This window comes from Suillus subaureus (genome assembly GCF_016647635.1).
Source record: "Suillus subaureus strain MN1 chromosome Unknown BJ212scaffold_2, whole genome shotgun sequence".
Classification (NCBI taxonomy): domain Eukaryota; kingdom Fungi; phylum Basidiomycota; class Agaricomycetes; order Boletales; family Suillaceae; genus Suillus; species Suillus subaureus.
In genome coordinates this window covers 1-11,477 of record NW_024538558.1, presented here as the reverse complement: position 1 = coordinate 11,477, position 11,477 = coordinate 1, and the positions used below count along the sequence as shown (strand labels likewise).

Here is an 11,477-nt window from a genome sequence, read left to right as displayed (position 1 = left end):
CGTCAGCACGTGACCACCACGCAACCACAAACTGATTTTTTGAAAAAAGCAAAAGATTCTCGGTTGGGAAAAGATAAATTTGAAGATAAAATAACCCGCAAATTTTGTAACTTGAGAACACTTGTCTGATCCGTACGTATAAAAGCCGAATAAAATAGCAACAACTCCGAACTGGTATTGACTCCCGTTCATCTCATTTCTCGGACATTTGGAATGGTTTGAGCGACATGCAGTGATCACTGGTCGGGATCCCCGTACTACATACACAAACTGCCATCATGGCCGTGCTTTGATGTTGCTCACAATGATGCTCTGTGACCGGAATATCAATGCGTGATCTCGGCCTACACGATACTGTACAAACCTTATATGCTTGTACATCGCCCTTGAACTTGGTCACTGCATAATCAGCGCACACCCATAACTAGACAGACTTAGACAGCAGCCAAGATACACCGATTTGCATGTACTTACCTCCTTCGCAACTGTGGTGATGAATCGCTCGTCGTGAGAAATAACGATCACTCCGCCATTCCAAGTGCTCAACGCCGCCATCAGTGCATCCAGGCCCTTCATTGAACGATCAGTAGAAGTAGAGAAAATTTGGTGTGTACTGTACCTCGATATCCAGGTGGTTAGTAGGCTGGTAGGTATCAGCAGCAATCATAAACCGTAACCTTCTGTACTCGCCTCGTCCAATAATAATATGTGAGGATTTTGCAATGATAAGGCAGCAAACGCAACACGAGACTTCTGACCTCCAGAAAGCGTGCCAATAAGTTGGAGCCTGTTATCCTTGAAACAAACTACAAGTGGACCACAAGAAGTTTGCGCACCCCGTCATTCCACTGATTTGGAAGTTGCCTAGGTGGCCTCGATATTCTTGTTCTGTCTTTCCTGGGAATTTAGAGGCCAGGAACTGTACAGGAGACATAGCAGGATCGAGTGTGTCAACATGATGTTGCGAAAAATATCCTCTACGAAGCACGTGAGCAGGTGATGAATCAAACGCAGTGACGACTCACATTCGCAGACGACCATTCCGATTCAAGTCGCCACTCAAGGGTCTTAGCTCTGCGGTCAGGAGTTTAATACTACGTATCCCGATCAATTTTTAGTTGTATCACTGTTCTTCGACGCACGTAGTACCACTTACAGGGTTGATTTTCCAGCTCCATTCGCGCCAACAATAGCGATTCGCGAATCCAACCCTACATCGATGTTGATTCCTCGGAGGAGAAGGTTTTCAGGCGTATACCCGAAGGTGACCTCGGACAATTGGAGCAATGGTGGCGATATCTTCTCTGCCTCGGGGAATCTAGTTGCCAGAATGTCAATCCGCTGCACTCGGAACGAGAATGATTTGCCGCACTTGAAAGTTTCACCCTCTTCTTCCTCTGGAGGTTCTAACTCAGGGAGCTACAAAACGGCTGTTCAAGGGTAGCAACGAAGTTGTGTAACACACCCACCTTTTCCAGCATTTTGATTCTCATTTGTGCCTGCGAAGCTATGCAAAAAAAGTGTTAAGAAATTATAGTAACCTCTATTTCACATTCCTACCTCTGGCTGCATTATACCTCCACTTGTCGATAAAAGCCTGTAGGTGTTTCCGGTAATCCATTTGTGTTTCGTATTCTTTTCGCATATTGCGGTCCCGTTCAGACTTAGTTGAGTAGAACTGAGTGAAATTCCTGCGCATTGACCACTGTTAGGAACTACACCTGTCTGGGCATGAACTAGACGAACCCTTTATAATAGTCTAGTCTACCAGAGTGCTGGTGCACGATATCAGTCGCAACGGCATCTCTGCATACAATCGTATTTCAGACGTAAAACGAAGATTTCTGCACACTCACAAGAATGCACGATCGTGAGATCTGTCGAAAACGTGAGCAAAATAATATCAACTCATACACCCGCTCAACTAACACAACAAGCAGTGTTCCGGGCCATGTTTGAAGGTAATCTTCCAACCAAGCCAGTGCATTTAGATCGATATGATTTGAAGGTTCATCAAGCAAAAGAAGAGCAGGCTACATCCAATCGTACGTGTGTCAGACCTCAGTGTTAAACAATCAGGACTTGAGCAGCGCACCTTCACAAAGAGCGCACGTGCTAGCGCGAGTCGCATTCTGAATCCGAGATATCAGACATTGCCATGTCCCATTGATTTGACTTACCTCCAACCTCCACTGAATGTCCTTGTAGCCTTAGATTGGTCTGCCTCGCTGAAACCCAGTCCTGAAAACTTCGTATCACAACGTATTCCTTGACATAAAGACATCGACATACCGGCGAGAAGAGTGGCTGCCCTCGAAGGACCACTCTCGGCATCCATATCACTTAAACGAGCGTGCACATCCGCTAATCTTGACGATGCCTCCTCCCTAGCATCCTCGAACCGTTTATCGTCACCTTCCTTTTCCAGCGTAGCCAGACGGGCATTCAAAGAAGCTTCTTCCTTCAACAGGTGATCTCTCCAGACGTCAGCTTTAAGAACGGAATCGAGAGCGGTTGTATCGTCCCCGACAATCTGTACCGAGCTCATGCACAAGCACATATGTAAAACAGTGACTTACCTCCTGTTCTACGAACAATATGGTAATATGCGCAGGAATAGGTACTTCCCGCATAGCGATATGCTTCAAAAGGGTGGACTTTCCGACACCTGATAAAGTCGTACAGTCGTGCTGACAGGTGATACATTGTAAAACGTACCATTGCGTCCTATGAGCCCATACCGACGACCATACGCCAATGTAAGGCTTGCTCCTGATCTAAGGGAACACCTCACAACAAATATCACGGGAATGAAAAGTGGAACGCACAGTATACGATTGGAACCAAAATTGACGTCAATGGAGGGCAGATGGATATCTTTGCTCTTGTTTTTGGCAGCATTTGCCGCTTCCAAGGGGTTGATCTGAAAGAAGTTGTTGAATGATCAAATTGAAAGAAGCAAGCATAAGTGAATTAACCTTCATGAACATCTCTTCATAATTTTGCTGCCAAACCCATGATCAAATTTATTTAGAGAGATAAATGTTTCTACTGACTTGCTTGCGGTGCTGATCCAGTAGTTTGGACCCTTCGTAGAGGTCGCGACGAGCACGTTTCTCGATCTTAGCCTAAACGCAGCTATTACATCATGTCCATCTGACGCAGAAAGCCGTTTATGCTTACCTTGAGTTTGGCTTCCTGTTTCTCAAGCTTTTTCACATCTACCCTGGATGCTCTGCGTAGGAGCATCACTAAGATCGAGGCAGCCGTAACGACACAAAGATACAGGCTTACTTTCCCTTGTTGATGCTCTCAAGGTCTACGCCTTCTCCAAGCCCAATGGTATTCGACATAGCACCGACCTTGCTCATGTCCATAACCTTGTCAAGCTTCGTCAGCTTTGGTCGACCACTATTTCTCGCTCGTGCACTAAGCTGCTCGGCGAGGAGATCCCGGAGGCGTGCCATCAACCTCTTGACGTCGTCTGGATGATTCATGCCCAATGAATCCAGGATGTCATTGGCCACCTGAAGAACATCTTCCTCTTCTCCAGCGTCATCGACTAGATAACCGGAAAGATACTGCACGATGAGTTCTTCTGTACCAGGAAAAATCGAGCGTATTTCTTCTGCAATCTCTATAGAGGCCATCTTTCTTTGCCAGTGTAAGATAAAAGATGCTGAAACCCGACATGAGGAAATGTAGGTTCCGGCGTACTTAGATGGCCAAATATAGAATGTGTTCCCATATCCGATAATCTAAGTCGGCGTAAGGTACTTTCCAAGTCATCCACATCTACTTCCCCGTGGGCCAAATGTGGCCATTTCCCTGCGCCCTTTCTTTCTGCCTCAACAAGCTCAATGAATCTTCACAAGCTTCACAAATCGCATCAATGTGGAATGAGCCCCAAATAGGCTGTCGTGCGCGGTGTCACCTACGCCATCTTGCATCGAGATGAGTTCATGCTTGAAGCCACAAACAAGAAACCTGCCGGAGAGGCGTATTCTGAAGGTGAAAATAGCCACGCCATCACTTTATGCACCGTCCCGATACATTTGCGATTGTAACGAGAATCTTGCTGATTCTGATGCACTCGCAGTTGCAAGGAGAATCATCGACTTCAGATGTTCTCGTTCGTGAACAAATTAATCCGGTAGAAAGAGATCAGTGTGAAGAGAAGTCTGTGGCCGAAAAATCGATAACAGAGGACGCAAGGCCCGACCCTTCCTTTGAACCACATTACCTACTTGTTGTCCATCCCACTACTTGATGACCCCGACACCTTCAACCGAGCTTTCAGCAACGGGGTTCGAGTTCAGCAGCCACTTCACAACTTGGGCTGGCATAGATCAACGTGTAAAGGCTGATAGTGCTGTAGCTTCATGTGTTTTTTGGTAGCTTAATCTGGAAGGTGCCTGATCGATGATAGTCAGCTCGGCACTACATACCATGATATTCGAAAGATTGCGTACACTGAGGTAGAGTGGTGATTTCAGGAACCACCGTCCCTTGAAACCCGATTCGAGACAATGCACCTCGAATAATCCCAGCAGGAAGTGCGACATACTTTGAAACACGACAAAGCATATAGAAGCGTGATCAGTTCAAACTGTTGACATACCAGCTTGGCTCGCTTGAGGGCTTCTTGTCGACCTTCCCATGAGGAAATTCGAGAAATTGGCTTGAAGGCATTATCTTGAAGAACATAGACCCCCTACGAATGTTTCAATGCCAAATCCCTGAAGTCACGAATCAATTGCTTACTCTGTGATTTGTACGTAAGTTGTCGACTTGTTTGTCCCAGCAAGAGACCCAAAGATCCTTGCAAACAAACTTGATAACGTCCAGAGAGTCGCTGAATAATGGGCGATCACGGCAAAGCCTTGGAGGCAATTAGGATGCGAAGCATTGCCTTTGAGACACCGTACCTCTCCGCAAAGTTACCCCCGACGTGCATACCGATAGCTTCCAGCCTAGACCTCACCCCCTCATCCTCATCCGCAGGCCCTGGTATCTTACCCGACGTGCTACTAGCACTATCTCTCGGATTCTGTTGTTTGGCGGGTGGTGGTGGTGGTGGTGGTGGAACCAACCCAGCTTCGACCATGTCATGCTCGATTTTTTTGGCTCGAGCAGAAGCGACTGCTGATGAGACACGAAGTGCATTCACAGCTTCGATCAATAAGTAATCCATGGCTGCACCATCGACCATTCGAGCAGGAGGGTCGGCAAGGGCACTGAGGGCGCTGGCCGATGCTGCCTGCATTTGAACTGAAGAGAGTCTTGAGTAATATGTCGTGCAACAGGAACTTCGGACAGAAAGAAGGCAGGCCCACAAGTAGTGATTTCGACAGGTACGTCTCGACTCTTATGTAAGTACAGATCCCTTAGTAAGGAGTACAGTTGGGGACAAGCAAAGTCATCCTATTTAGTACTGGCTCCGCATGATTTTTTGGTGCCAAACTAGCACCAGCTCTGAACTCAGGCAGTAAAAATACGTCTAAAAACACTGCTCCAAAGTCTTTCCCACGATATTTTTGGCCAGCCAATTTTTTTGACCATTTGAATAAAAATTACACACCCTCCTTAGGGGGGACATGACATCTATGTATTAAGTCATACGTTTAGCACTGCCTCTATCACCATCATCGCTCGTTGAGATACTTGTCAATGTTGTTTATGCTTGCATACAGCCCATTCAGCAGCTTTTCCAGTAAGCCCTAGCCTGTAAACACTCATAAACCAATAAGAACGATTGATGAATCGACAAATGACATCAACAGGGCATGAATCAAGCACATCATGTGCAGCCTTCTTTGCAGCAGAAAATGTTGACTTTTCCATCTGTCGGTAGCAGTACTTGCACCACCCCCAATACTAACAAGCAGTGAGTGAAGAAAACTTAAATTTTAAATTTACAAAATCATACCATTTCAATGGGGTTAAGTTCACAATGGAACTTTGGCAAGAAGAGACATTCATGTCCTGCATCCTTGATAAGTTGTTCAACCATCAATGTTTGATCACGGAAATCTTCCTGCTGACTCAGCAGCCTTGCCATGCAGCCATTGTCGGCTCCATCTAACTCGAAGTTGCTTTGGTGGTCTACACTTTGGGCACAGGGCTTATGATGTTCATCTTCGGAGGTCGTTGATAACACTTCGGAGACAAGAGTGATGGTGCAGTGCTGTCCTCGAAGGCCGCTGATGTTTCTAGGTTTCTTTCTGGGGCGTCCGCGAGGCATAATGATTGGTGAGGACCGTTGTTCAAGTGGACAAAAAGGCACTTTTTAGCGCCCTAACTAAGGTACATTATCTTTTCATTTTTCATGGAATCATACTCAAGTCAGCAGACGGAATCGATTCCGCATTTTTTCGGATTTTTAGCTATTTTTTGAGGGGTCCGGCCAAAATTTTAGGGCTCGGAGGGTCATAATTACTTTTACAGGGAATCGGCTCGTGCCAATATGAAGTATAGAGTCTAAAGAGTGCGTTTATATCGTTTTTAGCCTTTTTTAGTTTGTGTGACAAGCCAGCAAAAATCGATGTCCAAACGTGATGACTTTGCTTGTCCCCAACTGTAGCCAAATCGCCAATAACTTAGTCACTGTCCAGACCGCCGAGACATCTACCAAAACACTCATCCTCTACTTCATCGAGAACCCACTAATGGATTGTACTCGATTGCATATTGACAGCAAAAGAAGTTACAAATATACAAGCACATCATAAGCTTCACTTTCTTCAAAGTTTCGCATGCTGAAGGACAAACTTCGATGATTTCTTTGACTTAACTTTGTCAACATCTGCAAGCGTAACAGGCCGGCATTCATGAGCGTGATTGTATCCTAGCCTGATATACCATGTAGGTTAGTGGACTATATTCAAATGAGAGTATGTTTACCTAGCCTGGCCGTCGATACCCCCTGCTTTATAAAACTCGGGCCTGCGGAGTAGACTGACGACGACTGCACCTCCAATACCAATGTTGTGAACAAGACCAAATTTGCCCCGCTTGTCCGGAATGTCGAATAAGCCAGGTACTTGCATAGGTCCTGCCACTAAAACATTAACTGCATTAGGAAGACCACGAAAAAGTGATTGCCACACTAACAATTACGCAATTGCACTACCAAAGTGATGAGAATAACATTGCTAACATAATCAAATGTTACTCACTTGTAATATAGAAATGCATACCCAGACCAGTGGCCCCGAGTGGATGTCCTTTGGCTTCAAGACCACCGCTCGGGTTTACAACATACTTGCCGCCGTACTACAGAAGGTTCAGTTGCTGCCGGGTTGAAAGAGGAAACTCTGACCGTATTATCACCCCTTTCAACCATCTTATGGGCCTCATCAAGAGCGCAAAGTCCAAGGGCAGGGTATGTGATGAGCTAAGGGAGGGTCATGCGCCAGACTAAGTGAGGAAAGGCGGACTTACTTCATTCGCGGAAAAACAGTCATGTAGCTCGACCACGCCAACCAAGTCACGCCCTTCGCCGTCGGCAAAGCCAGCGTCTTTAAATACTTTGTCAGCACATCGCTTCGACATCCCGTAACCGACGACCTCCATAGCGCTTTCAGTATCATACGCAGCAGGGTCGTCCGTCTCAAGGCCTTGTGCAACTATTTCAATGGACTGATTCTCCAATCCATGGGCATGCACAAAGTCTTCTGATGCAACAATACAGCAGGCTGCACCATCCTAATGCGTGGTGAGCGCTAGATACTTGAGAGCGGGAGCACCATTACCGATGTAGGACTGCACATGAACTTCGTGAGTTGGGCATTGATTTTAGGTGCCTGTAGGACTTGTTCAACCGTCCATCCGTTACGAAATTGTGAATATGGATTCTTGACGGAGTGTGCGTGATTCTTTGCGGCTAAAAGACGTGAAAACACACATTTTTAATACGAGTGCCGCACGATACCTATCATGGCCAAGTGTCTGACTTCGGCACCGAATTTGTCCATATATTCTTGCCCTGCGTTGCCAAACATTCGCGGGGCACCTGGACCAAAGTTTGTTCCAGAAGCTAGGGTCTTTTCAAGGTCTAGGGTCCGCTTAGTGAATAAAAGAGTCGGTGGTGCCCTGTCGGGGAAGTTGGTTCCGAGACTGCCTGCTGCCATACGCTCAAAGCCCAACGCGAGGGCACAGTCGACCAGGCCAGACTTTACAGCATTGTTTGCATGGAAAAGTGCGGTACTTCCGGTCGAACAATTATTATTCACGTTGGTGATGGGAATCCCGGTCATTCCAAGGCCGTAGAGAGCCCGCTACACCAATTAGCATCGTGAAACTGAATTTAGGAGTGCCATACTTGACCACTTGTAGAATCACCGTAGCAGTGACCCACGAATGCAGTTTGTACTGCATCATATGTGATACCTGGGAAGTTCGAATTATGGTTTTGAACAAATTGTCTCTTCATGCGTAACTCACCAGCATCGAGCAGCGCCTTTGTGCCTGCTTCAAGTCCCATCTATACATGAATGGAATCGGAGATCATTCATTTCTTGTACTGATTCTACTTACATCCTCCGTTGTCCTCTGGCCTCTAGGCTGCGTATCAAATGAATTGATTGCTAAGGACTGGCAAGATTGAATTATTGACCTTTATGAATGCCGTGCATCCACAGCCAACGATAAAAGTCCTCTTGAACTTGTTCTGAGCCATGTTAAAAAGCTGCCGTCACGATACGTCGGGTGTGAACGAAGGATGCGAGACTACTACTACTCGCATAACAGGTCATCACGGAACTAATATATATATAGGACAGTCCGGTAACTTAGAAGCCGAAACCGGCCCTCGGCACTCTTCGACAAAGCACTTGAAACTTGTATTGCACTTGATTTCTGTAGCCTACTACGTCCGCGTCAATACTGGCGTTGCTGAATGATCCGAGATCTGATCCCTCCCTTGGTAGCGGCGCCTGAGCGCCTGAGCAACAAACACCGAATCTAATTTGAATCAGTATACCACTACCATTTAATAGTATCAATAATATTAGGTGCTCATCTACTGTACACACTATAGCTAAGAATATATACATCATGCGTGACGAGACCAAAAAAATTGAAGATTGCAACGTGAAGTTGTGTCATTGGTAGTCTCACTTAGTCATTACGATGATAAATGACGCCCGAGGAGCATATTGACTTGACCTTGTTCTTCGGCCAGCAAACACGTGGCTGGACAGCCTGACCACGTACAACCAGACACCTCGAAATGGTACACTAAGCCAGTAAATTATATCTTGAACCTGAACCTTAGACCAGCCCGAATGTAGGTGCGGAACCAAAGCATATTTTTGCGGCTCTGGGCTCTGGCCGAGAGAGACCGAGAGTAGGGCCAATATGACTCCATGAAATCAATGCTGCTATCAAGCAAGAGAGCAAGAGATGTCCATAATCACGTTGTAAATTCTTCATCATCAAAAAGATAATCGATCAAGTGCCGCACGACCTATATAGGGATTTGCCAAAACTTTCTTGTATCAAAGAATATTCACTCACTTCCACATTGACGCTATTTCCAATGAGCCGGTACTGTGATTTTAGAGATATGGTGGGTGGCCACAAAAACTGTTGATTGGACTTTGGCTCCTCGAATCGAAAGATCCTCAAGAGTTCGCTAGGGGTAAAATACCGAAGGTGTAGCTGATCTAGGACGCGAACGGCATCTTCATCTCCCCGTGATCGAGCTTCAAGAAACCTGTCAAAGACCTCGGTGGTCTGCCTTACTTCAGTTCAAAATTCAAGTTTCAACATTGCGCCTGTAAACTCACGTCAAGGTCCTCATTCACCTGGAGTATGGAGCCTGCACGCTCGACAAGTTGTGTATAACCTAGGGTAAAATTTGTGAATGAAATAGTCAGCGCTAGAGCAAACAAACCCCTCGTGAAACAACAGGTCCGCCGACCAGATGGCAGTACGATGTCGAATAAACGACCCCACTTTGAAAGTACTCGGTCGGGGATATTATGACGTGTAGAAATTCCGTCCTCGTGTACAGGGTCCAAATATTCACGTAGCGAGTGTACAGGAATGTCTAATATAGTTCCTGGTATCGTCTCATGAATTCGATCGAAGTGAGATTCATGAAGGCCAGAGAACCGGAGGGGGGATAATTTCGCAAGAAGGTAGTATCTCAGTCGCGAATTGGGGATGCCAAACTGTACAGGAGTGAGAAGAAACTCAGCAACAACGTAGCCGAGCCGTTGGAGGGTATCAACTAAACGTCTCCTTGTCATCGAGTCCTTTCCAATGACACATCAAGATTGGACAATATGCGTGGTGGGATGAAGTCGACTGACCTGGAAGCCCGCTACATTCTCGATGAGTATGTAGCGAGGCTGCGAATCCTGGGCAGCGAGATCCGGCAAAACATGATCGATCAGATGAAGAAACGACTTCGCTCTAGGGTCTGCTTCTCCTCTAGCAGCAGGGTTCAAGATGGTATAAGGTTGGCACGACGGGGATAGGAGCCAGACGTCAGCATGCAAATATAACAGATCTACCGCAGAAAGGGTCGATATGTCTATCTATGAAAGGAACGAAAGGAACACACGACCTCACGCAGGTCAATGCCAGAATTGATGAATCAAAGGTCGACCTACCCTGGTGATTATTTTGGCGTCATAGTTAGATGCATATACTTGACATGCAGTTTGATCCCAGTCGAACGCTTTTACAGGGGAACACGCCACACGACTTTGGCGAAGTGCGAGATGCAGGCCACCTAAAAAGTAACTTTAAGAAAGGCTCGATCGCATCGATATCCATGAAGCACCTATACCACTATAAAATTCAATGGCCCGCACGGGCATGACCGAGTTCAATTCAAGTAAAGTAGTTTGTCAAAGTGACAACTGCATCATTTTCGGATCAACCTGTGATTATGTAATCGTCAAGGTTGTAAACTAATTAGAAGATAGACTCATTTGTCTGCAAGTTCACCTTTAATCTCTTTTCAATCCAGTTGCGAAGGGCTGGTCAGGACAAAAAGGAAGAGCCTGCTGAACCTTGATAGTCTAATCGATCTTTCAGAGCTCTCGTTCCTGTTTCCGATCCTTGGCGCATCCCTGAGGCGGCAGCCAGAGTCCCATGGCCATGTCTGACAAATCTGCAAAAACGAGCGACGAGGGCGCACCTCCTGTGACAGGAAGTAGTATACCACGGCATAGCATGCTGAGGACACCCGGAGATATGACAGATACAATGTGGCTCACATACCACCAAACCCCTGGTTCAACGAATGAGCACACTGAGGGGCGGCGTGTAGCATCGGGTTGTGCTAGGTGAGTGTGTGGTACATACGAGTACGGATACGTGATTTGACATACCTGATAGTCCAACAAGGCCCATAAGTGGCTTGCTACCTCCCTTTTCAAGTCAACACGTACATCTTCCTACGCCGCTGAGGTGAGCATGTCCGCTTTGATATTCGCCCTATCTGTTCACTGTCGCAAGAG

At 46.4% G+C, this 11,477-nt stretch overlaps 4 protein-coding genes across 4 annotated transcripts; all 4 read right to left on the bottom strand.

Annotated features, from left to right (window-relative positions):
- Positions 1-56: 56 nt before the first annotated feature.
- On the bottom strand, positions 57-3,692 carry BJ212DRAFT_1313827 (P-loop containing nucleoside triphosphate hydrolase protein). The gene is made up of 24 exons (XM_041334100.1): positions 3,295-3,692; positions 3,184-3,235; positions 3,057-3,128; positions 2,979-3,005; positions 2,829-2,923; positions 2,719-2,777; positions 2,580-2,668; positions 2,293-2,533; positions 2,181-2,241; positions 2,096-2,132; positions 1,930-2,033; positions 1,857-1,877; positions 1,747-1,806; positions 1,561-1,691; positions 1,470-1,507; positions 1,373-1,419; positions 1,157-1,318; positions 1,026-1,094; positions 837-977; positions 691-787; positions 620-643; positions 475-570; positions 365-424; positions 57-312 (listed from the first exon to the last, which is right to left on the bottom strand). The coding sequence occupies exons 1-24, from the start codon at positions 3,648-3,650 to the stop codon at positions 277-279; spliced, it is 2,175 nt and encodes a 724-aa protein (XP_041198669.1). The 5' UTR covers positions 3,651-3,692; the 3' UTR covers positions 57-276.
- A 688-nt stretch (positions 3,693-4,380) lies between these two features.
- Positions 4,381-5,266, bottom strand: BJ212DRAFT_1259150 (transport protein particle component; the record flags this gene model as incomplete). The annotated part of the gene is made up of 5 exons (XM_041329997.1): positions 4,381-4,415; positions 4,473-4,566; positions 4,622-4,714; positions 4,765-4,882; positions 4,929-5,266. The coding sequence occupies 5 exons, from the start codon at positions 5,264-5,266 to the stop codon at positions 4,381-4,383; spliced, it is 678 nt and encodes a 225-aa protein (XP_041198668.1).
- A 1,477-nt stretch (positions 5,267-6,743) lies between these two features.
- On the bottom strand, positions 6,744-8,680 carry BJ212DRAFT_1258682 (thiolase-like protein; the record flags this gene model as incomplete). The annotated part of the gene is made up of 12 exons (XM_041329960.1): positions 6,744-6,852; positions 6,904-7,060; positions 7,114-7,128; positions 7,179-7,275; positions 7,322-7,396; positions 7,444-7,707; positions 7,755-7,885; positions 7,934-8,279; positions 8,324-8,391; positions 8,446-8,485; positions 8,539-8,565; positions 8,618-8,680. 12 exons carry the CDS (start codon positions 8,678-8,680, stop codon positions 6,744-6,746), a joined length of 1,392 nt encoding a protein of 463 aa, XP_041198667.1.
- A 311-nt stretch (positions 8,681-8,991) lies between these two features.
- Positions 8,992-10,892, bottom strand: BJ212DRAFT_1313794 (S-adenosyl-L-methionine-dependent methyltransferase). The gene is made up of 7 exons (XM_041334099.1): positions 10,796-10,892; positions 10,623-10,744; positions 10,320-10,547; positions 9,899-10,262; positions 9,792-9,850; positions 9,520-9,738; positions 8,992-9,469 (listed from the first exon to the last, which is right to left on the bottom strand). Exons 1-7 carry the CDS (start codon positions 10,830-10,832, stop codon positions 9,416-9,418), a joined length of 1,083 nt encoding a protein of 360 aa, XP_041198666.1. The 5' UTR covers positions 10,833-10,892; the 3' UTR covers positions 8,992-9,415.
- Between the last annotated feature and the right edge of the window lie 585 nt (positions 10,893-11,477).

What these genes read in the sequence shown, in the direction of transcription:
- BJ212DRAFT_1313827 (XM_041334100.1), bottom strand. Translation starts at nt 3,650, where the DNA reads ATGGCCTCTATAGAGATTGCAGAAGAAATACGCTCGATTTTTCCTGGT. An exon ending in TGGGCTCATAGGACGCAATG is followed by an intron (nt 2,669 to 2,718) that starts GTACGTTTTACA and finishes CGACTTTATCAG; the next exon opens with GTGTCGGAAAGTCCACCCTT. An exon ending in GAGGTATAATGCAGCCAGAG is followed by an intron (nt 1,508 to 1,560) that starts GTAGGAATGTGA and finishes TTTTTTGCATAG; the next exon opens with CTTCGCAGGCACAAATGAGA.
- BJ212DRAFT_1313794 (XM_041334099.1), bottom strand. Translation starts at nt 10,832, where the DNA reads ATGCCCGTGCGGGCCATTGAATTTTATAGTGGTATAG. An exon ending in ACGCCAAAATAATCACCAGG is followed by an intron (nt 10,548 to 10,622) that starts GTAGGTCGACCT and finishes TTCCTTTCATAG; the next exon opens with ATAGACATATCGACCCTTTC. An exon ending in GACCTGTTGTTTCACGAGGG is followed by an intron (nt 9,851 to 9,898) that starts GTTTGTTTGCTC and finishes ATTTTACCCTAG; the next exon opens with GTTATACACAACTTGTCGAG.